This window comes from Podarcis gaigeae (assembly GCF_964106915.1).
Source record: "Podarcis gaigeae genome assembly, chromosome: 5".
Classification (NCBI taxonomy): Eukaryota; Metazoa; Chordata; class Lepidosauria; order Squamata; family Lacertidae; genus Podarcis; species Podarcis gaigeae.
This window is the reverse complement of record NC_139681.1, coordinates 95,915,040-95,940,871: the sequence shown is the minus strand read 5'-3', so window position 1 is coordinate 95,940,871 and position 25,832 is coordinate 95,915,040. Positions and strand designations below refer to the sequence as shown.

The 25,832-nt window shown below is 45.1% G+C and overlaps 1 protein-coding gene across 2 annotated transcripts; it reads left to right on the top strand.

The window, feature by feature from the left end:
* Positions 1–4,642: 4,642 nt before the first annotated feature.
* Positions 4,643–25,701, top strand: LOC310844880 (cytochrome P450 2J4-like). Of its 2 annotated transcripts, none has more exons than XM_083739614.1 (10): positions 4,643–5,340; positions 10,037–10,150; positions 13,363–13,525; positions 15,350–15,499; positions 16,517–16,677; positions 17,196–17,375; positions 19,072–19,213; positions 23,209–23,396; positions 24,024–24,165; positions 24,867–25,701. In XM_083739614.1, exons 3-10 carry the CDS (start codon positions 13,408–13,410, stop codon positions 25,043–25,045), a joined length of 1,260 nt encoding a protein of 419 aa, XP_083595740.1. In that variant the 5' UTR covers positions 4,643–5,340; positions 10,037–10,150; positions 13,363–13,407; the 3' UTR covers positions 25,046–25,701. The 2 variants fall into 2 exon arrangements, with proteins under 2 accessions (XP_083595740.1, XP_083595739.1); XM_083739613.1 differs by lacking the exon at positions 4,643–5,340 and adding an exon at positions 8,747–8,982.
* The last annotated feature ends 131 nt before the right edge of the window (positions 25,702–25,832 follow it).

Genomic DNA, 25,832 nt, shown 5'->3' with positions numbered 1-25,832 from the left:
TGAGAGCAGTATTTTAGGGCCAGGGTGAGATCTTTCTCTGTGGCAACTGGTTTTCACTGGGGTGGGCATTCCTGCCAGGGCTGTGTGGTCCAGCCAGCCATGATATGAGGTTGTAACTTAGCATTCCTACAGTAGTGCGTATATAGCAGACCTAAGTCCTTTGGCATAAATTAGATTCAAGGCAGGCAGTATAAATTTTTACCATGTTTTTGCCAAGGTTATGGCACTGTCCTCAGCCTCTTTAAAAAACATTTTAACAAAAAAACAAAGTTCTTCACGCATCTCTCTGCAACCCAGATCTGATGGGTATATTCCACTGAGTAACTGAGCACAGGTCACAAATGACGTCTATTTTATTGGTATCAAATAACTGAACCAAATAACTGTTTTGAAGTGCAGCTTTGTAGGGGCCCAGGGAAAAGAGAGACAGCTAGTGCCAGAGGAATAATAATGATGAGGAGGAGGAAGAAGTTGTCAAACCTTATGCAAACTAAGGGATATCGGTCTGGAATCAAAGAGCTAGATAGGTCAGTTCAAGAGGTTAAAGATGCAGAGATAATCCAGGAGGCCCTAATACAGGGTGGATCTAGACACAGAAAAACCCCCACTATAAATAAGTCAGAAATTAGATCATTATAACAAAATAAAAAAATCTCTATGGAAAATCGCATTTTAAAATTTCCTGCTCTCTGGCACCATCTGGTATTGCATGTTTATAGTGCATTCAAATCGCTGTTTATTTACTAATGTAGCTGAGTCCACTGTCTGTTTTATCCCACACGGAACCCCTCTTCTGCAAGCTGAGTTGCATTCAAACATCCAACATGAACAATCAGACAAAAAACATTCAAACACCTAAACATTTAAGACCAGTCAGTTCTATGAACAAAACAATTAGTGAAACTCAACAGTAAATTAATAGAAGCAAATTGAGTCATAAAACCAGCCTGTAGCCAATGGCACCTGACTACATGCATGCTGACATTATCAGATTATCAGTTGCCAACAGATTGCTTCTGCCTGGAATTTATGCCTGTAGCTCAGGGGTCAGCAAACTTTTTCAGCAGGGGGCCGGTCCACTGTCCCTCAGACCTTGGGGGGGGGGCAGACTATATTTTGAAAAAATATTGAACGAATTCCTATGCCCCACAAATAACCCAGAAATGCCTTTTAAATAAAAGGACACACTCTACTCATGTAAAAACATGCTGATTCCTGGACCATCTGCGGGCTGGATTTAGAAGGCGATTGGGCCGGATCTGGCCCCTGGGCCTTAGTTTGCCTATGCATTCTGTAGCTTTTCCGGGGATGCATTTCATTCTTCACACCTTCTAAAGATAAAACAATGGTGATGAAACTCTGCCTCCAGCTCTTCCATTCTGTCCACCCAGTTCCCTTCTGGCTTGACCAAGTTCCTTCCACACAGGCCTTTCCCATCTCATACGCCCTTCTACTCCAAGAGATTATACTGACAACCAAAGCATAAATTTAGAAAATTGTTTTGGAATTATAATCAAAGGAATTGCAAATACATGAAAAAGGTGTCTTATTATGGCACTTTGAAGACCAGAGGATTTATTGTGGCACTTGAGGCCACATGTTTCTGATGAACAACTTTGTGCAGCAATTAATCTTCCTGCTGCAAGACTCCTTGTGTGTGTGCATGCGTCTGTTTGTGTACAATTGCTAAAACAGCTGCCAATGCAATAGTAAGAATGCTCATTCAGTTGTCTTCAGCTGCTTCCGCACTGAGCAGACTAGGGAGATGTGGGAGAAATCTGATTCTGTTCACGTTTAAAAGCAGTGCTATGTAATTTGCAATTTCCAAAACAGGATGTGAAGCGAAGTACAACCATCCCTGGAAATTCACACCTCTCCGAATTTTGCAAAAATGCATATACAGGTGTAGTGGTTAGAGTGTTGGAGTAGGAGCTGGAGGTCCAGGGCTCAAATTCCAACTCAGTCATGAAGTTCACTGGGTGATCTGGGGCCAGTCACTGCCAATCAGCCCAACCCATCTCTCAGGGCTATTGGGGGGACTGAATGAGGCAGGGAGAACCAGGCACACTGCCTTGAGTTCCTTGATAAAAGCTGGATATAAACGCAATGAATAAATAAAACAAAGTGTGCATTAAATTCAACTTAAGTGAAAATAGCATGCCAGAAAGATTAGGCGGGATTGCATAGAAAAACGTGTTTAATTGAGGACACTTGCTGGTGAGTTTTTATGACGACTTTTTTTAAAAATCACAGCAATCCAGAAATGTGGAGAACTGAAACTTACAACTGGAAAAATAAGAAACAGAAACCAAAATTAGCAGATTTCCCCGTTTCCCTATTATACAGTAGCTAACGCTTCCTTCACACTTTTTAGAAGGCATCTACATATCGTGATCAACAAAGAAGCTGAACACATCAACGTAGGAGTTGGACTAAGAAAATCACCATCCTCATCATTTGCTCTCCAAGGGATGCTCTTTGCATGGTGGCAAGAATAATACCATTGCTCACTTCTTCTTCTTCTTCTTCTCCTGCAGACTGGGGAGGAACAGGTTGTGGCAACCCGTTTGTGGGAGGTTTTAATGTAGCTTTAATTGAAGCATAGTCAGTGGCTTGAGGTGGTTCCCAGAATTCAAACCTTCAAAGTAAAGCTGGCTGGGGAGAGATCACATCACAACACCTGAACAACTTTAGCTTGAAACACATGTTAAGGACAGTGATGATTCATGGCTGTTGTCAGACCGGTTTCTCCAAACAAATCCATGAGGAGAGGCATGCAATTAGATGCGAAACCTTGAGATATAAATAATTGCACAAGCTTCAGGCCAGAGCTGGTTAGGTGTCTGTGTTTTCATCAGACCCTGAGTCTGAGATGAGCCAGGAGCCAAGAAAATAACACCTGTGAGAGCAGCCAGCGGTCAGGATCTGACAGTCAATGAAGAAACCAGAAGCTGTGAGCAAAGGCTGTTTTCAAGTTCTTGGTTTCTAGAAAGAATCCTCTTGTATGTGCTGTTTTTAATTGATGAAGTAAGCTGGCCTGGGAAGGGCCAGAGCTCAGTGGCAGAGTATTGCTATGCAGGCATGTATCCCAGTGTCACAGTCCAGTTTACAGGCGGTTGAAGTCCTGGCGGAGGATGTCAGGACCAGGGGCAAGACAGCGGAATGGGAGCAGGAATGAGAGTCCGGAAGCCAGGAGTCAGGAAGCCAAGGGGCCAAGGGTCAGGAAGCAAGGAGTCAAGAAGCCCAAGGCAGGGAACGTGTTGCTGTGGCAAAGAGCCAAAGGGAAATGCTGACCTTATATCCCTTCCTGGCTCTTGCCACCAGGTGCTGTGAGTTACCAGTCGGCTTCACCTGTGTGGCCGCACCTTGCCTCTAGAGCAGTGTTTCCCAACCTTGGGCCTCCAGCTGTTTTTGGACTACAACTCCCATCATCCCTAGCTAGCAAGACCAGTGGTCAGGGATGATGGGAATTGTAGTTCAAAAACAGCTGGAGGCCCAAGGTTGGGAAACACTGCTCTAGAGAACAAACTTAGGAAAGCCCCAGTCCTGCGAAGCCCTACCGGTCACAGGGCCTGGCTCCTGCATGCACTCCTGACACCCAGGCTCAATTCCTGGAATCCCCAGGTAGGGCTAGGAGAGACCTTCTGTCTGAAACCCTGGAGAGATTCTGCCAGGCAGAGACCTAGATCTAAAGAGAGAAAGTTGTTTTTCAACATTATGTAATAAATGTCTCCCACTGATTTCAATCTGACTAAAGTGTGGCTAAAGTTCTCTGGACTGGGGTCTTGTGGGTGCTTGGCTGGCTGGCTGTTGAAAGTGTTTGCCACCTTTCCACTATGCACCCAGGACCATAGCTGTCAACGTTTCCCTTTTTTTAAGGGAAATTTCCTTATTCCGAATAGGATTCCTCGCAAGAAAAGGGAAAAGTTGACAGCTATGCCCAGGACCCCCGAGGCCTCTCCCATAATAACAGTGACATGACATGAAGCGTCGTAAAATATCCCTGAGCCATAAAAGAGCTAACAAATTTTAGTAGAACAGGCTCCTCAGAAAAACCCAGCAGCAACTGCCTATTATGGTAAGAATTCACAACACGAAGCATTGTAACATTGAACGTTGTAAAAGGTTCAAAGGTGGCAACACCCTAAAGACAACAAAGTGAAATCTAATTTCAGTGGGTGTCCAAAACTTTTATTGAATCAATGTGAAAACAAAAAAATTCCTTCCAGTAGCACCTTAAAGACCAACTAAGTCAGTTCTTGGTATGAGCTTTCGTGTGCATGCACACTTCTTCAGATACACAGTGTATCTGAAGAAGTGTGCATGCACACGAAAGCTCATACCAAGAACTGACTTAGTTGGTCTTTAAGGTGCTACTGGAAGGATTTTTTTTGTTTTGACTATGGCAGACCAACACGGCTACCTATCTGTAACTGAATCAATGTGATTATTCTTCGCATGTTTCACTGACAAGTTGTTACTTAGGAAGGGGGCCAGAGAGGGAGAGATGGTATAAACCAGCATTTTGAAAAGCTCCGGGGCTGGTTGGCAGTTATCTGGGCCCATTCCCCTCTGCTTTCAGGTCCATTTATGGCACTACAACAGCCTTGGTCCCCCTGGCTGATATTTGATGACAGGGGGAGTGTGACTCTGCTCAATCACCTTGATTTCTCTGAAGGTTTTAAAACCATTGACCGGGGTGCTCTTCTGTAGTGACTCTGGGCAGTGGTGGGGTTGGAGACCCTTGTATTACAGTCGTTCTGCTTCTACCTTCAGGTAACAACAACAACAACAACAACAGTTATTATGGCTATCAAATTTGTATGTTGTTGAGAAGATGTACAAGGCACAGAGCTGGCCCAAGACATTTTGCTGCCTGAGGCAAAGGACAAGATGGTGCCTCCCCTTCCATGTTCAGAAGGTGGCTGGTCTGCAAAATGACTCAAACGTCAACGCTGGCAAAAGGATAGCAGCATCCCCCAGCACACCTGAGGGTTGCTGGCTAGTTCAGAGGGGCCAGAGCAGCCACAGAGGCAGCACTGCTGCCACCCATCAGCAACTTCGCACTGAGGAAGTTGCTTCCCTCTGCCCAACAGTTGTGCCAGTCCTGACAAGGCACTGTCAAATTGCTTTGCAATCTGCTGTCACAATCCTGCACTGGACCAAATGCTCATTGGCATTACAAATGCCTCTTCCACATTAGGAAGGATCGGAAAGCATTAGGTAGAGCACATTCTATAAGCAGAAGGTCTCCTGTTCCATCCCTGGCATCTATAATTAAAAGGACCAGATGATTGGAAACACTTCTTGAACATCTCAAGAAGCCAGATCTGGTCTTGGGTGAGTGTTACAACACAGAGTGCAAGAAAGAGATCCAAAAGCTCAGGAATTTGGCACATACTATAGGTACATGCTACAGATCCAAGCTTGGGGCATGATACTGTTACGTTTGAACATGCAAAATGTGGGCTGATATGGCTTTGTCACTCTAATTAAGAGAAGTGATTTAAGTGAGACATATGCCTAAATAATACCACAATTTAGAAGATGTCTCAATATGTTTACTATTACAACTTTACCATAATCTTGCTCAGCAAAATGTACATGAATCTATGCAAACTTCATCGCAACTCTGTGAAACTGGTTTAGCGTAGCCTTGGCAGCCCAAGTGCTAGGAAATGTGTGGCTAGTCTTTCCCCCTGGCAAATATTCAGTTTATTGATGATGCAACTATTCTTTACCGTTGCTGTGTTGCAATGCAGTATTTCTTTTAATTAAAAACAGACAGACAGACAGACAGACAGACAGACAGGGTTTTATGCTTTGGAAATGATCCCAAATTTAGGGGGTGGGAAGCCTCATATTTCGCTTATTTACAAGGGCTCTTGGGTCTGTAATAGTGTACAGCGAGTCTTGAGCTCAGCTCACATCTGCAGGCAATCTCTACGGCTGCAGTTTAAAAGGTGGTTTTAAAAATGTGGGCTGGGGGCTTCCTCAGTAGGAGTCTGTCAATTGGAAGATCAGTAATGTGTTCCCCTCCACTCCCAGCTTCATGAATTGTCTGTCTTTCATTACCGTGAATGGAGTCTACTGCTGATGGGAGCATGAGATATGATAGAAGTATGTTAATGGGTTTTTTATAGCTGCAGATGGTCCTACGAATGGGCAGGAGTCGGGGTCTGAGCTGAGTGCTTGGCAGATTTATTCATTCATTTGGGGGGTTATAGGCCTCCTTTCTCCTCTGAGAAATGAAGTACTCCAACTGCAGCAAAATATTAGAAACAGGAGAAAGCCAAAAGTCAACAGAAAAACAACCTCTTAAATTACATATACCGTATTTTTTGCTCTATAAAACTCACTTTTTCCCTCCTAAAAAGTAAGGAGAAATGTGCGTGCGTCTTATGGAGCAAATGCAGGCTGTGCAGCTATCCCAGAAGCCAGAACAGCAAGATCCCTGTTGCTGTTCTGCTTTCTGAGATTCAGAATATTTTTTTTCTTGTTTTCCTCCTCCCAAAACTAGGTGCGTCTTGTGGTCTGGTGCGTCTTATAGAGCGAAAAATACGGTGTATAGGAGAGAGCAGTAAAACATGGAAAACCCCCAAAAGCTAGGGCTAAACAAAAGAAATCTGTGCAACATATAATTCAAGAGAGAGCTGGGAAAGTACAATGAAACCAGTAGAGGATGTTGTGATGCTCACCTGACTTCCTGACAGTTGTGTTGCTTCTGCTTATTGGGAAGAAGAGGTGGATGTTCAGGGGAGGTCAGCACAGTGTATATGCACTGGCAGGAACACCAGATTAGCCCTGATGGTGTAGACGCACCACATCCACCTCAGACCTACTCTTCTCTTTCCTAGTAAGCAGCAGCAATACAGCTGTTGGGAGGTCAGAAGAAGAAGAAGAGTTTGGATTTGATATCCCGCTTTATCACTACCTGAAGGAGTCTCAAAGCGGCTAACAATCTCCTTTCTCTTCCTCCCCCACAACAAACACTCTGTGAGGTGAGTGGGGCTGAGAGACTTCAGAGAAGTGTGACTGGCCCAAGGTCACCCAGCAGCTGCAGGTGGAGGAGCGGAGACGCAAACCCGGTTCACCAGATTACGAGTCCACCGCTCTTAACCACTACACCACACTGGCTCTCAGGTGAGCACTGCCACCCCACCAGGCCATCTGCTTGCTGAATGGAACACGAGAGAGAGAGAGAGAGAGAGAGAGAGAGAGAGAGAGAGAGAGAGAGAGAGAGAATTTGACTGCCAAGCGCACAAAAAAATTGCACATCCCGCGCACTCCAGGGAAAAGGCCCTTCCCGGGCATTCTGCCCACCACTTCAGAAAGCAAAGGCATGTATGAAAGGGCTGCCCCAGATTATCTCAGAGGGCAAGCAGATGCATGGCAACCGAAAAAGGCATCAAATTAAACACATGCCAACTTTTGGGCACAAAGAAAATATTGGGAGCAACCCGATGAGTGGTCGTAGTTAAGCCCTTTTGGGCCCAGGGAGCTTCACTTCCTTGATTTCCAGTAGTGTTGCCAAAGGAGGGAGGGAAACAGGCTACCTTGTTTCTGTGCTTTTAAAAGCAACTTGATTTGTAAAAAATGATAGTGCCACCGATTGCTAATATCTGCAGATCAAGCTGCTTCTAGAAGCACGGGTTCATAATTTCGTTTTTTAAAAAGCTGTTTCCCACACTGCTGACTTTGTTAATCGAGCGCACAAGTCTGAGTTTGTTTTTTCAGATTAGAAACTAAAAAAGGTCACCCCAGTCCTCTTCTTCAGTTACTACAACGTTCCCCAGGTGCAGATCTCTTTCATCCATAGCTGTCAACTTTCAGATTTGAAAATAAGGGATCAGCAGCCTCACCTGTCCCCGGGGCCAGTCTACGGGATATCTAACAATCCCAGATAGCAGCAGGCAACGGCGCTGGAATAAGGGAATTTTCCACCAAAAGAGGGAAGGTTGACAGCTATGGTTTCATCGCTTGCATTTATTTTGAATACCTAGATAATTGTTTTGCTAGAAGAGAGAGAGAAACAAACACGCTGATAAGATGTTGGTTTCCCAACAAAAGAGTTTCCCATAAGCGACATCTTCCTGTTCCCTTCAAGCACAGTGTGGAAGCCCATTCTGTGAGTCACCTGGCAGATGCCTTTGGCATCAGAGAATACTCATAAATCACACCTTAATTAATGACAGAGTAAGGAACGATCTCGACAGGATGGCAGAGATTCGTGACCAGCCGTCCTGACTCTTTAAATCTGAGAAGAAAGCAGTTGAATGGGGAGAAAAAAATGAGCTCAGGTTATGGCAAAAAAGCTCTGGGGCTGAACGATGTGGGTGGAGATGCTCCTTCAGGTCAGCAGCAACACTTTGAATTGTGTTCAGAAATGTTCTGGGAGCCACGGTAGATCTTTTAGGTCAGGGGTTGGCAAACTACGGCCCCCGGGCTGGATCAGGTCCACCAGGGTTCTAAATCCGGCCCGCCATGAAGCCAAGACTCCCGACAATGGCAGCGAGAGGAACAGGCCGAGTGGTGGTGGCTCTGCCAATCAAATGCAATCAAATGGTTTACCTCAGCATGGGGATGTCTCTGCCAATCAAACACCGTGCCGTGCTGAGGTAAACCAGGCGCGGCGTTTGATTGGCAGAGACATCCCTGCACCACGCGGAGGTAAACCAAGCGCATTTGATTGGTGGAGCCGTCGCCACTCGGCCTCTTCCTCCTGCTGCCGCCGCTGCCCTGGTCCTCCTGTGTCTGCTGCTGTCCTGCATCCCCATGAGGGGGGCAGCAGCAACATTCCTGGAGGACAGCCGAGCCAGGCTAGGGCTCGGTGGGGCCACCGCCACCACGCTCTCATTGGCGGCCAAAGTGACGGTGGAGGATGATGAGGTCTGCGGCGAAAGTGGCCCAGGTGGTGGCCTTCACCTCCAGGGAGCAGGAGGACGAAGGGGCGGAAACGCCCGCACGGGGTGGCAGCTGCAGGTGGGGCACCAGCTGGTCCTTGTCTCCATCTCTGTGCCCCTTGGAGAGGTGCACTGGGCAGTGGGCGTCGCTTCTGACCAGCTTCTGCAGGCTCCCAGCTTCCGAGGCGTCCAGCTCCTGTGAGCATGCCAGCCCACTCTCCAAAACTTCCCGTCTGGCCCCCGACAGTGCCTGAGGGACAGTGAACTGGCCCCCCGTTTAAAAAGTTTGAGGACCCCTGTTTTAGGTGTTATAATAAATGCATTCTATTCTTTCTATCCTTAGAACAAAGGAAGGAAGTCAATATGTGTATATACATGTAATGACTAGATTAGAATGATTATATGGTTTTATTTGTAGGTGTGTGTTTTGGTTTTTGTTTTTTTTGTGTGTATGTGTTTTCTCTTGTTTGTTTGTTTTTTCCCTTCCCTTGTTTGCACTGTTTTATTTCGGATTCAATATTTGTAATTTTTGTTGTAATTTTGCATTGAAAATTTAAAAAATTAAATAAATAAATGCATTCTAAATGCATTTACTAAATGCATGCATCAGGATGAAGTGCAGGTGAATTTTCATGAGGAGTTAAGGAAATAAATAAATCATGAACTGTGAAGAACTGAATTTAAGATGGGGAAAATGAGAAGCTGGGAGAACGCAACACTGAGACAGAGTCATTCATCCCTACCTGAGATTCATTGGGAGTCATCCCTCCTTTCTCCAGACCTGCCCAGCTGACCTCATCACTGGCCGCTGAGCCAGTGAGAGCTCAGAGTGCACAGTAGGCGTGGATTAGTCAAATAGTGGGGGCTCCCACACTCATTAATACCATTTTTAAAATAATAATAATAATAATAATAATAATAATAATAATAAACCAAAGAAAAAGGAAGGGAGAGAAAGAGAGGCGATGTGTCTGCAGGAGAGATGACTGCAGAGACATCTCTTAGCAATAATTAGAACCAGGAGGTTTTCTGAAGGAGAGACCGAGGACAAAGGATGAAAAGGGACGTTTAGGGGGATGATTGGGCTAAGTGGACTTTTCCTACTCGCAGTCCTCTCTCTCTTCGTTATACAGTTTCTGAAGCTGCTATGGGCACGGACCCACTTCCCCCCAGGACCGAGGCCTCTTCCCGTTATTGGCAATCTGTGGCTCCTGGATTTTTCCCTTAAGAAAGAGATTCTTGCTAAGGTAATTATTGGCAGTGGCTGGTGGGCAGGCGGGTGGAGGGGGGGCAAAGGCATGGTGCCCGGAGGCAGGATAACGTGGGTCATTTGCCCAGAGCTTACTTAAGCATCGTTTTGATCACTACTATGATATTGGCTGAGCCCCCAGAGGACATCTGGGGAGAGATTAGAGACAGTCAAACCTGTCCATTTTGGTTTCTCTGTTTTCTGATATTAAGTTCAGATGTCCACATTTCTGCATCAGCATGATATTTTTTAAAAGTCCTTCTGAAAGACCTCTCCAGCATTTTTCGGCAAAATTTTCCCAATAGACACACGTTTGCAAGCAATTTTCCCTAAAGTAATGTATTCTTGTATGTTATATCCGCTAATGTATGTAATGCATCTCGATGCACGCTTTCCCCAAATATGCACATTTCTGGGTCACAATATTTGACTGGGGAACCACATTGCAAAACTGAGAGAGGTGCAAATTTCAAAGGGTAACTGTTTCAGTTCACGTCATGGTTTCATGAAATGTGTGTTCAGGAGTTTCATATTAAAGAGTGAACAGAAGCAAATTTCTTCCCCATCGCAAGGAGGATTGGACTAGATCAGGTCAGCAAAGTGTGTTTAGAACAAAGTTAGTGACCTTCAAACTGGGGAAAACAAAGATAATTAAGAAGAGGAAACAGAAAGAGAAGATTGCAAAACTGAGTCCTCTTACCTATTTTACTGGTGCCTCGTGTTTCTATCCAAATTCACTATTTTCTTTTAACCCAGCAAAGTTGAATTAGAAATCCTTCATCTCCCAAAAGAAAAGAAAAAAATTATCTGGGGTCCCTTGATTTTTATTTTCTGTAAAAAAAAATTAATCTTTTTAAAAAAGTTACAGGGACCCTGGAGAGCCACTGACAGTCAGTGTAGACAATGCTGAGGTAGATGGACCATTGGTCTGACTCAGTAGAAAACAGTTTCCTATGCTCCTATCCTAGTAGGTTCCCAGCTGACTGCTGCATGGCGGGGGGAGAGATCTTTGGCCCTCCCCAGAAGGCACCATGAGTCAGAAGGTTATTTAAAAAGCAAGTTGTTTACCGAGACGCTCTCAAGTTGGTTAAGTAGTCTTTCCAAAGGCAAAGAAGTCTTCTGTCTAGAAGAAAAGGACTCCCCAGGAAGGAGAGGTGGTTTTCTGGCTGCTGCTTTAGTGCCCTGCAGGCATATATATCATAGTCCAGTTTGGGTGTGATGCTAAACCATAGTTTTAGTGCTATGCACATGGTCAGCATTGTGCCTCAGGCTGGAGTGCTCCCCCTAGTGGTGGGTGGGCTGGGCCACATCAATTTGCATGCATTTGCATCTGTTCATTCGTAAGTCTGTATATGTGCGCACACAAAGAATACAAACAGGAGAAACTTCTCAGAAGTGCCAACCAAAGGTTGATTACAGCTCAATACATTCCAGAACACTGGTTCCTTTTTTAGGAGCAATTTTAAATGTTCAAATTGTGTCCTTATCAATCTGGTGTTTTGGACTACAACTCCCATCAGGCAGCACAGTCGCCAAAGTCGCACTGCAGTTCACCAGGAGACTTTGCAAGGCAAGACTTTTGGGAAGCCCTATGCAAGGTGTCTCCCTGTATTGCCGGGCAGCAGCCTGTGGGCAGCCAGCCTGATCTGGTCTTCTGAATGCCAGCAGTCGTGGAGAACCTGGCAGGGCAGATGCCAGCACCCGAGGCTCTCTCTAAAAGTACTGCAGTTCTTGAGGGAGAAGGCCCACCATTGGTGCTCCGTGACTCAACAAGGAGCCAGCTGTGGGACACCCAAGCAAGCAGGATACTGGCTTGGTCCTGGAGTGCCCAACCAGACAGCTGCCAGCATCAGGGACCAGAGCAGAAGTAGCTGTCAGGAAGGGGAGGCCTGCTCCAGGGTTGTGGTCATGTGGCAGCAGGGATGGGATATGCCCATTTCACAGAAGGCCAATATGCTTCATGGTAGACCTGGCACTCCTTCCTCTAGCTGCTATTTCTCCACTCCACATTGTACATACTAGCTGCTCCCAATCTTGTTTACACATTGCACTGCAGACAAGTAGAAGTTGTTATCACATCCCATCAGATGTCAAAGAGATAAAGAATTACCTGACGTTCAGAAGACATCTTAAGGCAGCCCTGTTCAGGGAAGTTTTTAATATGTAATGCTGTACGGTTTTTAACACTGATTGGGAGCCGCCCAGAGTGGCTGGGGAAAACTCAGCCAGATGGGCGGGGTATAAATAAATTATTATTATTATTATTATTATTATTATTATTATTATTATTATTTGGAAGAGTGTACACTTCTTGATTTGTCCCACTGCTGCCAACTTCCTTTTTGCTGTATAGCCCAGTTGGTTAGAGCACGGTGCTGATAATGCCAAGGTCGCAGAGTTGATCCCCCTACAGGACAGCTGCATATTCCTGCATTGCAGGGGATTGCAGATGATCTTCAGGGTCCCTTCCAACTCTATGGTTCTGAGGCTCAACTATAGCAACCAACTAGACGACTGTACAGCTCAAATATTTGTGCACAAGGCACATAGATTGTACCTTCATTGAACGTTGCATGTGAACAAACCTTCAGAGATTTGGGGTTAAAGGACTTCATGTTCCTGACCTCCGTAATCTTCATAACAGTCCTCTAAGGCAGGTCAGTGTCCATAAGAAAGTAGTCTCCAAATATTTTCACGGTCAAGGCAAAATCTGAACTCAGAGCTTTGTGGTTCACAGAACTGCATAATTCCCAGACCCCAATCCTTTATTGGCCCCATGCTAAAAGAAAAATGCCAGAAAATCTCCTTTCAGCTCACTTCTTCAGCTGTGGTTTTAACTACACCTGTGCATAGCTAAACTATGGAACTCCTTGCCACAGGAGGCAATGATGGCCACCAACTTGGGTGGCTTTAAAAGAGGACTGGGCAAATTCATGGAGGAGAAGAGGGCTATCAGTGGCTGCTAGCCAGGATGGCTATGCTCTGCCTCCACATCTGGAGACTGTGCTGTTTCTGAACAGCAGCCGCTGGAAACAGCAAAAGGGGAGAGTTGCTCTTGTGTTCAGAGCCTGTTTCTGGGTTTCCTGTGTTCATCTGGTTGGCCATTGTGAGAACAGGACGCCGGACTAGATGGGCCATTGGCCTGATCCAGTAGGGACCGTCTTATATTCTTGCTTTTAAAAAAAATTAAAATGATAATGAACTTTCTAGTTGGCAAACATCTATGGAGACATCTACACTGTCTGGGCAGGAACCATGCCTTTGGTCGTGCTGAATGGATACAAGGCAGTGAAAGGGTGCCTTGTCACTCACTCGGAAGAGACTGCGGGAAGAGCGCTCTCACCTTTCTATAAGGATCTGATGGGCGAAAGAGGTAAACACCAATATTATTCTTTTCTTGGAAATTAGACTAAAGCAGATCTTTGGTGTCCTTCTGATGCCTTGAACAAACAGGTGGCAAGAAGAAATCTGGTAAACTCCTGGCACAGAGATACTGCAGAGCTGCAGCTCTTTAAATTCTTCCTGCCAACTGAGGTCCAATTTCAGTTTTTGACCTCACCCCATCTCTTTCTTAGTATGCAAGAGGTAGATAGATAGATGATAGATGATAGATAGATGATAGATGATAGTAGATAGTAGACAGATGATAGATAGATGATAGATAGATGATAGATAGATAGATAGATGATAGATAGATAGATAGATAGATAGATAGATAGATAGATAGATATAGACAGATAGATAGATAGATAGATAGATAGATAGATAGATAGATAGAGATAGATAGATAGATAGATAGATAGATAGATAGATAGATAGATAGATAGATAGACAGACAGACAGACAGACAGACAGACAGACAGACAGATAGATAGATAGATGATAGATAGATAGATAGATAGATGATAGATGATAGATAGATAGATAGATAGATAGATAGATAGATAGATAGATGATAGATAGATAGATAGATAGATAGATAGATAGATAGATAGATGATAGATAGATAGATAGATAGATAGATAGATAGATAGATAGATAGATGATAGATAGATAGATGATAGATAGATGATAGATAGAGTGGTACCTCAGGTTACATACGCTTCAGGTTACAGACTCCGCTAACCCAGAAATAGTGCTTCAAGTTAAGAACTTTGCTTCAGGATGAGAACAGAAATCGTGCTCCGGCGGCGCAGTGGCCCCATTAGCTAAAGTGGTGCTTCAGGTTAAGAACAGTTTCAGGTTAAGTGCGGACCTCCGGAACAAATTAAGTACTTAACCCGAGGTACCACTGTAGGTAGGTAGGTAGGTAGGTAGGTAGGTAGGTAGGTAGGTAGGTAGGTAGATGATAGATAGATAGATAGATGATAGATAGATAGATGATAGATAGATATAGATAGATAGATGATAGATAGATAGATAGATAGATAGATAGATAGATAGATAGATAGATAGATGATAGATATAGATAGATGATAGATAGATATAAACAACATGAGTCAGGAATATGGAATCCTGTTTCAGGGATATTAAAATAAACTGTTTTCTTTAATGCTTTTATGAATAAAATAGAAAAACCTTTACAGGTTTGAGCACTATCTGTGCGGAGTATTTATTATAAACACACACATACAATGCTATTTTTCTAGAAAAAAAGAAGTGCCAGAAATCACCATGAACACTTCCCTTGTTCTCTTAGAATGGCAATGGAGAGGTGCCAGAACTGAGTTGTCATGTAGCATTACAAAACATCTTTCATTCACATTTCTTTGTGACTGCCTAATAACTTAATTGTCACAGTCTGTACCTTCTGCAATGCATTTCCCTCTGACCTCACTGCTTCCCATCCTGCCAGTAGCTGAGGATATCACTTTGTGCATCTTACAAAGTGGACTTTGGACTAGAAAGCTCACACCGGCCTTTGTCTATCTGGTCCTCCCCAGATGTTTTGGATGACAACTCCCACCAGCCCATCCAAGCCACCTGGAGAGCCCCAGGTTAGCAAAGGCTGGCTTGTGCCATAGTTAATTTGCCAGCCTTCAAGAAGCATCTTTACCTCTTTAGCTGCAATGGATAAACACAGTTGAAAGAATCTGTCATTGTCAACATTATTGTGGAGGGCAAAAGATATTATCGCCCATCATATTACAGCTGCACTGCTTGACACAGAAAAAGGGTTTTCTTTTGTGTCACACAGGCATTTATCCTACAAACAACCATAACTGGAAGCAGCAGAAATACTTTGCCATGATGGCACTAAGAAGCCTTGGGGTGGGGAAGAAGCACCTGGAACACAGAATTCACAACGAAGCCCACCAACTCCTAATGGCAGTGACAAGCAAGGAAGGTAAGCTTTTAGTTTTTGATTATGATAGCCCTCTCCACACGACACGTGATCTGGGGTTCCTTCTTGCAATGGACCAATCTGCAAGGCACTCGGAAGACAACTGTGCAGAAATGAAAGGGTACAGCCCCATCCCTCTGGGATTCAGCTGACGGCTGATGCACTTGCCAAAATAACCTTGCAGCGCTTGCCCTGCACAGCAGCTGTTTCCAAGTGATTCAATTGTCTTTAAATTTGAGATGAGCAGGTTTGTTTTGTGGCTGTGAACTCATCTTCTGCCAGTTCTGCCACATATGAATGCAAAGTAGAGTGTGGACAAAATGAAACAAATGAGGTTTGCTACAAGAGAGAGGGCCTTTTCAGTGTTGGCACCCTAGAGGGGTCTGCCTAGTGCCAACATGACGATCTTTTTAGGTGCCCGGTGAAGGAGTTTCCGGTTGTAAATGTTTTTTACTGCTTTTAAAAAAGAAATTTTTTTATTTTTAAAAATGCAAAATACAAACAACATTCAACATATTGATACAAAGGGTGGTGGGGAGGAAAACTAGAATATATAAGCGGGAGGGGAAGAAAAAGGAAAAGAATACCCTACATTAATTCATTGGCGATGGTGTGTGAGTGTGTGTAAAGGTAAAGTGACCCCTGACCATTAGGTCCAGTCGTGACCAACTCTGGGGTTGCAGTGCTCATCTCGCTTTATTGGCTGAGGGAGCCGGCGTACAGCTTCCGGGTCATGTGGCCAGCATGACTAAGCCGCTTCTGGCGAACCAGAGCAGCGCATGGAAACATCGTTTACCTTCCCGCCAGAGCAGTACCTTTTTATCTACTTGCACTTTGACGTGCTTTCGAACTGCTAGGTTGGCAGGAGCAGGGACCGAGCAACCGCAGCTCCCCCCCGTCCCGGGGATTCAAACCGCCGACCTTCTGATTGGCAAGTCCTAGGCTCTGTGGTTTAACCCACAGGGCCACCCGCACTACTGAGTGTGTGTACCATGCCACTAATATTTCCTGCATTCACAGGTTTAGCCTTCGACCCCCAGACCCCCATAAACCATGCTGTGGCCAATGTCATCTGCTCTTTGCTGTTTGGGCATCGCTTCGCCAGTGAGGATGACTCTTTCAACCGATTGATAAAAGCCACCTATTTGATCGTCTTCATTCCGGCTTCTTTCAGGGGTGGGGTGAGCTTCCTTCTATTCCTGCTCTTGTTCTCTTGAAAGCCGTTTTCTGTTACGCTTCCTCAAATTAAGTGAAAACAGTGACCTTTCCGCTCAGGGTCCTTGTGTTCTCACCCCAGTGGCGTAGCGTGGGGGATGCAGGGGGGACCGGCCGCACCGGGCGCAACATCTGGGGGTTAGGGAAATCCACGGGTTAGGGGTGCAAATCCATGGGTTAGGGGGTGCAAATTACTTGCCTTGCCCCGGGTGCTGATAACCCACGCTACGCCACTGTCTCACCCCACACAGTGCATGCTGCAAAACTCCACCTATTTTTTGGGTTTGGCATGACCAGCTGCTGCCTTCCTTTTTATTCTTTTGCAAGATCAATCTGCATCCTTTGCAGAAACATTGCATTCTTCTGAAAAATGGCCTGCCTCCCCTTTCCAGCACATTAAGGTTCTCTCAGAGCCGTTTTTTGGCTCACTCGGAATTAATTTCACAACACTCCTCCTCACCTGCATTTTCCTTTGTTGCCACAGGTATATAATGTTTTCCCACGGATTATGCGCCGCCTACAAGGGTCGCATCAACAAGCATTTGAATACAACAACTTCCTCCATGCCCTTGTGAAGGATGAGGTCCAAAGCCACCAGGAAAGATGGAAGGAAGGTCAAGAACCAGAGGATCTCATTGACCTCTACCTGGACCAAATGGCAAAGGTAAGAACATGGCTTCTGTCCAGCTTCATCACCATGCCTGTCCTCCTGAGGCAAAGCCAGTCTCTGATGCTGCTTCACCCACAGCCAGCCACATTCAAATCAAACATTTAAGGCACTATCTGAAGAAGTGTGCATGCACACGAAAGCTTATACCCAGAACAAACTTAGTTGGTCTCTAAGGTGCTACTGGACAATTTTTAAAATTTTTATTTATTTATTTATTTAAAGCACTGTGATGCTGCTTTAAGTAGCCGTGGATTCCCCCAGAGAATTCTGGGAGCTGTGGTTTGTTAAGGGTCCTGACAGTCGCTCAGAGGCCGCCATTCCCTTCACAGAACTACAATTCCCAGAATTCGCTGGAAATTAGGGGTGGAATTCCTACTACAGTGGTACCTCGGGTTAAGAACTTAATACATTTTGGAGGTCGATTCTTAACCTGAAACTGTTCTTAACCTGAGGTATCACTTTAGCCATTGGGGCTGCCAACTGCTGCCACGCCACCGCCATGCGATTTCTGTTCTCATCCTGAAGCAAAGTTCTTAACCCAAGGTACTATTTCTGGGTTAGCGGAGTCTGTAACCTTAAGCGTCTGTAACCTGAGGTACCACTGTATTCTGGAAATCACGCTAGCAAGGCCCACGAGGACCCTGACTGAGGTTGAATGGGCCCTAAATGTACCACCTCCGTATTGATGAATTGCATTTATATGCCACGCACAGAACATCAGAAGTCCTCCGGGCAGTTTAAAACTCAGTGCCAAATGCAGTCCAGAGTCCTAAACAATTAAACTAGTTAGCAACAACAGAAAGCAGCAGAAGACAAACTATCTACAAACAGGGCTGGTCCACATGAGGCAAGATGAAGCGATTGCCTCAAGTGGGACGACCCACAGTGGCAGCAAATCCAGCCTCCAAGGGATGCCTCAATTGTAGCAATGGCTACGGGACACCCCTTGGAGGCCGGATCTGCCTTTCCCACAGCACCCCCCCCCACACACACACACACAATACCACCTCAACAGCAGCCTCTTGGTGAATAGGAGAGTCTGCTAGTCTCCTTCCTCCCCTAGGAAGGAAATGGCAGGGGCTGCCCTCTCTGGTCTCCTGGGGTCTTCACCCATCTGGCACGGGTGGGCCTCTTTCCCCCACACAACAGCCTTTGATTCCCAGTTCAACCATCGCGTCATGTTGATTTGATTCTGCCCCCTGTGTTTCTGATGTGGATCTTCACTCCCTGTTCTTTCCTGGTGGGGAAGCCCCGCCATTTTGTGGTTCACCACAGGTGCCAAAGTGTCTTTGAGCTGGCCCGTTCTACAAACCAGCCTAAGCACAGCAGCATAAAATCAATTTTGAAGCAGCCAAGAGAGAAAAACGTTGGCGCAAGAATCTGAAAATATCCAATAAATATAGCTTTGTGCTTACCCTTCTGAATGTTGCTGCTCATTATATGGAAGGTTCCCCCCCCCCCAGTTTTCTGGGGGTCAGGAATAGGCTGGGAGTGGGGTATAAGTAGCTGCAGAGAAAAAGGAGCATTTCGGGAGCCCTGACTGTTCAGCAACTGAATCTCTGGCAACTGAATCTTTGACTCATGACCTGGCTCTGCCTTCAATACTGGCTGCCCAAAAAGGCCAAGGAAACTTCACAAGTAGCTCTTGATGGAAAGGGATCTACTAAGCTTTTGTGCATTCTGCCCACAGAGCAAAGATGAGCCAACGTCCACTTTCAATGAAGACAACCTGGTTCAAACTGTAGTTGACCTCTTGATTGGAGGGACCGTGAGCACCACGACTATCCTGTACTGGGGATTGCTTTACTTGTTAAAATATCCAGATGTTCAAGGTGAGTCACTCATCATCATCATCATCATCATCTGCATCATTTTATTTGCAGTCCGCCTTCCCATACTTAAAACCATGCTCAAGGTGGCTCACAACAGGGTGTGTTACATTTGATGTGAGGAAAAGGCTTCAAGAAGTATGCAGCCCAATTGAACAATTTCCACATTAATCTTAACATGATCTAAAAGAAAGATGTACAAAAATTTAATAGCAATAACAACAACAACCCCCACTGAACAATACCCCCAGGCCCAAGGGTCTGTCCAGCAGCCTCAGCTTTTGTAGCTGGAGTCAATCAGTCAGGGCTCCACCCACCCTGGCCAGGTGTAAAAAGGCTTGCAAGGCAGGCAGCAGGTCTTCCAGGACTCACAGCCGAAGCTGAGGCCATTGCAAAGTGTGTTGCTAATGTTGATTCAAGAACTGTGTTGCCCAGTCCAGATGTAAGCATGTGCAAGACTGTGCATGCAACCCAGGGACATCAGCTGGGGGTGAGCATCCACAACTGTGTTGCAATGGGAATGGGAATACCAATGGCGCATACTCTGAATGGTATAAGAGGTCATTGTTTTATGGTCCACCTTGTATTTGCCAAATGCAGGGCAGAACGGAATACGGTGCCTTCCTACCAGTGGTGTGGTGTAGCCAGTGTGGTGTAGTGGTTAAGAGCGGTAGACTCGTAATCTGGTGAACTGGGTTTGATTCCCCGCTCCTCCACATGCAGCTGCTGGGTGACCTTGGGCCAGTCACACTTCTCTGAAGTCTCTCAGCCCCACTCACCTCACAGAGTGTTTGTTGTGGGGGAGGAAGGGAAAGGAGAATGTTAGCCGCTTTGAGACTCCTTCGGGTAGTGATAAAGCGGGATATCAAATCCAAACTCTTCTTCTTACATCCCTAGCCAAAGCTGCACATTGCATGAAATGTGTGATCCCATTGAACGTGTCTGGATTTGGGGTTAAAACAGCACATGTTGTAGAGCAGGAGTTCCATAAACTCTTTTTCTCTGCCCCCAACCTGACCCTGTAAAAAGCATGATTCAGAATAGCGGTTTGCACAACACAGCAACATTCAAAGCAGTAACAGTTCACTGCACATTTAGTCCAAATCCAATGAAAATTGTTTAGTTTAGTTCATTTGACAAAATTGATTAACTTGGTCCAGCACCCTTCTGTTGCCCCCTGGCCTCTTAATGCCCCCCTAGGTAACCCTGCCCACTCTCAGTGGGTGGTACCACCCACACTGGGTCCCTCTGATGCAGAGCATGATTAAGAGCAAGACTAAGTTTTCTCCCCCTGCCTTGCTGCCATAAACCACCCCTTCCCAAGCCACTGTTTCCATTGGAATGGGACTCAGCTACTGGGGTCAACAGCAACTTCAAGGAGGCAGGTTTTTTCCAGGACCATGGAGAGAGGAGGAGGAAAATCAGCTTCCCACTGGCCAGAGTTTCAATCCTGACTAGGCCCACCTGGCTGCCGTTTAAAACAAAACAATAAACACACCCAGGGACATTCAATACAATGTAAGGCCCCCATAGAGAAAGCACCCATAAGTAGAGGGTGGGTAATACTTTTATGATGCTGTTGCATTACAATTAATATAGTTTTAAATGCTGTTTTTTGCCATCGAAAGATAGAATCATAGAATCATAGAGACCATAAGGGCCATCGAGTCCAACCCCCTGCCAAGCAGGAAACACCATCAGAGCACTCCTGACATATGGTTATCAAGCCTCTGCTTAAAGACCTCCAAAGAAGGAGACTCCACCACACTCCTTGGCAGCAAATTCCACTGTCGAACAGCTCTTACTGTCAGGAAGTTCTTCCTAATGTTTAGGTGGAATCTTCTTTCTTGTAGTTTGGATCCATTGCTCCGTGTCCGCTTCTCTGGAGCAGCAGAAAACAACCTTTCTCCCTCCTCTATGTGACATCCTTTTATATATTTGAACATGGCTATCATATCACCCCTTAACCTCCTCTTCTCCAGGCTAAACATGCCCAGCTCCCTTAGCCGTTCCTCATAAGGCATCATTTCCAGGCCTTTGACCATTTGGGTTGCCCTCCTCTGGACACGTTCCAGTTTGTCAGTGTCCTTCTTGAACTGTGGTGCCCAGAACTGGACACAGTACTCCAGGTGAGGTCTGACCAGAGCAGAATACAGTGGCACATTTTGTTTTGAACAGCAAATAAAAAAATAATTCAATGCATTCAACGAATAGACGAGCTAATAATGACTGTAGAATAACAAAATTGCAAAATTCAGTCGACTACATGTGTGAAACTCCTAAAATTACAAAGTAAGCTGACAATGGTGCAATCCCAGATTAAAGAGCAGTGAGAATTGAGTCAGACTTGCAAAGCATTTTGCAAAATATCAAGAGAGTTGGAGGAAGGGTGTGAATCTCCTGTAACAGGAGCCAAATGAACAGGTCTAGGCAGAACCTTGAAGAGTTGGGTCTCACTTCCTGCTGAACCGCCGCAGGCAGAAAGTCAACCAGTGTAGCTTCCCTGTCAATGTGTTTCCTTACCCAGAAAACTGCACCGGGGGAAATTCTGCCTGCCATGCGACTGTGAAAGAAATAGGAGAGCTTGAGGGTAAAAAAGCGGGGTGACCACAGCATATCGGTATGGCCTGGGGCAGTATCTTCTACAGCCTTGCATTAACTTACAAGGCACATTAACAACTTAGGGTCAGGATACTCCAAGGACCACAAACTCACTATATCACTGCCTGATCACTGAGGTCTGTGGCAGAGTGAGTGGCCCTCTGTGGCTCACAGCTACAGCTTGCAACTATCAGGAGTTGTACGTTCAGCATTGTGGGCCCAATCCTGTGGAGCTCTCCAAAGGCTGAGATCAGAGAGGCCCCTCTCTGTTGAAGTTCAGGTGTTTTTTATTCCAACAGGCATTTCTGGTTTTAGGGTGAATTTTAACTTGCTTTGTATTTTGTAGTTCAGTTTGTGGAATTCAGTTTAGTGCTAAGAGGCTCATATTGAGCAATGGAATGTTCTCCTCCTGCCAGGCACCTCCCGGCACATTCCAGGGGTGTGTGAATCAATATATAACTTGTTGAAATAAAGGAATCAACCTTATGATGGCCCATTTTCCATATGCCTCAAGTCCAAAGGGTCCAGGGCAGAAATGGGGAACCTGCAGCCCCTCCAGATGTTGCTGAACTACAATTCCTTTCAGCATCAGCCAGCACGGCCAATGGCCAGGAATCATGGGAGTTGTAGTCCAGGGCCATCTGGAGGTCCACAGGTCCTCCACCCTTAAGAATAAAAAAAATAAAAATGAAAAATAAAAGACGGAGAGTTTTTTCACATGTGGTGGACATGTGAAAAAATGAAAAAATGTTGGGATATGATTTATAACGAATTGAAAAAACTGTTTAAATATACCTTCCCCCCAAAAAACAGAAGCCTTTTTGCTGGGATTGATAGGAGACGAATTAAGAAAAGCAGATCATAGACTGTTTATGTATGCTACGACTGCCACCAGAATCTTAGTAGCCCAAAAATGGAAAACTCGGGAAATACCAACACTAGTGGAGTGGCAGACAAAAATGGTATGTAGAATTAGCAAAATTGACCCACAGGATCCGTAACCAAGAGGAAACAAAGTTCAAAAATGAATGGAGTAAATTTGTCGAATATATAGGTAATAACTGTAGAAGTTTAAAGACTGTAGTAGGATTAAAATAAATTTTGTGACGTGTATAGAATGCTATTAAGAATCTGCGAAAAAAGAGAAAATTTAATATGAAAACCTGTTGAGGGGAGGGAGGGAAGTCCATGCGCGATAGGGTATTTAGAAAATAAGTAGAGATATGATTGTGGAATGTTAGAGTATTTATTTTGTTTATGTTAAAGAAAACTCAATAAAAAGCATTTAAAAATAATAATAATAAATTTAAAAAATCAACGAGATGGTATGAGGAAATGAAGACTAACAAGTAAGAAGAATTCTGCTGGCGTCCATTAAGGGAATTATTTATCTGCAGAGAAAATCCACGAGGAAATAGATGCCGTTCTGAGACCTTCCCACGTCATCACTTATGAGGACCGGATTAAAGTGCCCTACACCAATGCTGTACTTCATGAGGTGATGCGCCATTGCAATGTGTCCCTCACCGGACCTTTCCGGAAATGCTTGGAGGACATCACTTTGCTGGGTTTCCCCCTTAAAAAGGTACAAGATGCTCCCAAAAGCAGCACAGGCAGAAAGGCGGGGTATGAATAAACATACAATAAATATAATCATCATTGTGACCATTACTGGCACCAGTCAGGAGCTGGGATGCTTTGGGTTCCTCCAGGCAGCCTGTTTATTTGATTACATGGAGGGCAGACAAGGCCCTGTCTTGCAAAAAGGTTTGCCCAGCAGTTGTTTCACACGATTTTGAATCATGTTTCTCATTTGTTTTTATTTTGCTTATTTATTTATTTCATGGAATTCATATGCTGTTCGGTTTTTCTTATTTTTTAAAAGCAGTACAGTCGTACCTTGGAAGTCAAATGGAAACCATTCTGTAAGTCTGTTCGACTTACAGAACATTCAGAAAACAAAGTGTGGCTTCTGATTGGCTGCAGGAACCTCCTGAAGCCAGTCAAAAGCTGTGGAGCTACCAAAAATCGTTCAAAAACCGGAACACTCACTTCCGGAATTCAATTGTTCGGGAGCCAATTTGTTCAAGATCCAAGGTACAAAAAGGATAAAACAGTAAAATTATTTCTAGAAAGAACAAGGATGTTCTGATGGCAACAATTAATTTGCAAACTCATCCGAAGTAATTCTCTCCTTCTCCCTTTTGCGCAGGGGACCCTGGTGCTGCCCAACCTCCACTCGGCACTGTATGATCCAGAGTACTGGGAGACCCCCTGGACCTTCAACCCGGGGCATTTCCTCGACTCGTTTGGCCAGTTTGCGAGCAATAAAGCCTTCTTGCCTTTTTCAACAGGTAAAGAACCTACTCCTTCTCCTTTCCCAGGATGCAGATTTAATGGTGAAATCCCATTACCGTGATGGTGGTGGTGGTGGTGGTGGTGATGATGATGATAATAATAATAATAATAATAATAATAATAATAATAATAATAATTTATTTATATCCTGCCCATCTGGCTGGGTTTCCCCAGCCACTCAGGGTGGCTCCCAACAGAAAATTAAAAGCACAATAAAACTTCAAACATTAAAAACTTCCCTGAAAACTCCTAAAAGTTGGATGGTTGTTTATTTCCTTGACATCTGATGGGAGGGTGTTCCACAGGGCGGGTGCCACTACCAAGAAGGCCCTCTGCCTGGTTCCCTGTAACTTGGCTTCTCATAGCGAGGGAAGTGCCAGAAGGCCCTCGGAGCTGGACCTCAGCGTCTGGGCAGAACGATGGGGGTGGAGATGCTCCTTCAGGTATACTGGGCTGAGGCCGTTTAGGGCTTTCAAGGTCAGCACCAACACTTTGAATTGTGCTCAGAAATGTACTGGGAGCCAATGTAGGTCTTTCAGGACCGGTGTTATATGGTCTCAGCGGCTTCCGAGTTACACAGACCACCTTTGATGATAATTGGGTAACATCAAATGAGAATGACCAACACAGTAGGCGAGGGCTTGGAATTGTGTCTTTCTTTCATGGAAGCGATTCTGTTCCTTCGATTCTCCTGCAGGGCGCCGGTCCTGCGTGGGAGAACCTTTGGCAAGGATTGAGCTTTTCATCTTCTTCGCTAACCTGCTGCGTGCCTTCAAGTTCCACCTTCCAGATGCAGAAAAGGAAGTCAACATGGAAGCCATTAATGTAGGTATCTGTCAGCCGCACCCGTACAGGATCCTCGCAATTCCACGCTAACCCAACCTGGCTGCAATTTCCTTCCAGGAGTGCTGGGTGGGCCAGAAGGGGAGCTGTTGGAAGAGCCCATGTCATCCATTCTCATTGCCAGCAGTGGCTCGCAAGCTTCTTAAAGCTGCCACCCTCAACCTTAGTTACCTGTTGCTCAGGTGAACTTCAGCTTGCACCAGAAGCCTCCCGGAAAGAGTCAATGAATGGCCATCTTCTCCCTCTCTCCAGGTGAGAGATGGAGAAGTGGCATAAGGGAGAAAACCCAGGTGGGGGCTGGGAGGAAAGGCAGCCACAGGTGACAGGTGTGGCTTCCATCCAATGCTTGCGAGTTAATTGCAGCAAACTTTTTTGGAAAGACAATTCTCCACCTCCCCCAATTCTTATGCTGCCATTTTATTCCTTTGTTAGGCATTCTTCTCTCTCCTATTCCATTTTTAAGTGACTAAATTAGGTTAGTTAATTTGTAGTGTTTTATACAACTCAGTAGGGATTGGTTCCTTTGCATTTACTTATTGACAGTATTAAATCTAATTGTTCCTAGTATGTCTCTGGAAATGTTATCCTGACTATTTGGGAACTGTTTTGTGGAGATCACACTTCGTGAACCCGACGGAAGTGGGCTGAGGTTCATAAAAGCTTGTGCCATAATAAATGTGTTTATTAAGTGATGAAAGACTCTTTGTTGCTTTATCACAAATACCATGATAGCCCAGGTTTTGAACACCTGCCACGCTTAATTCCATGCTGCTTCCTGTGTCATTTTGTAGACAGCAACCTGGAATGTAAGTGTTTGCAT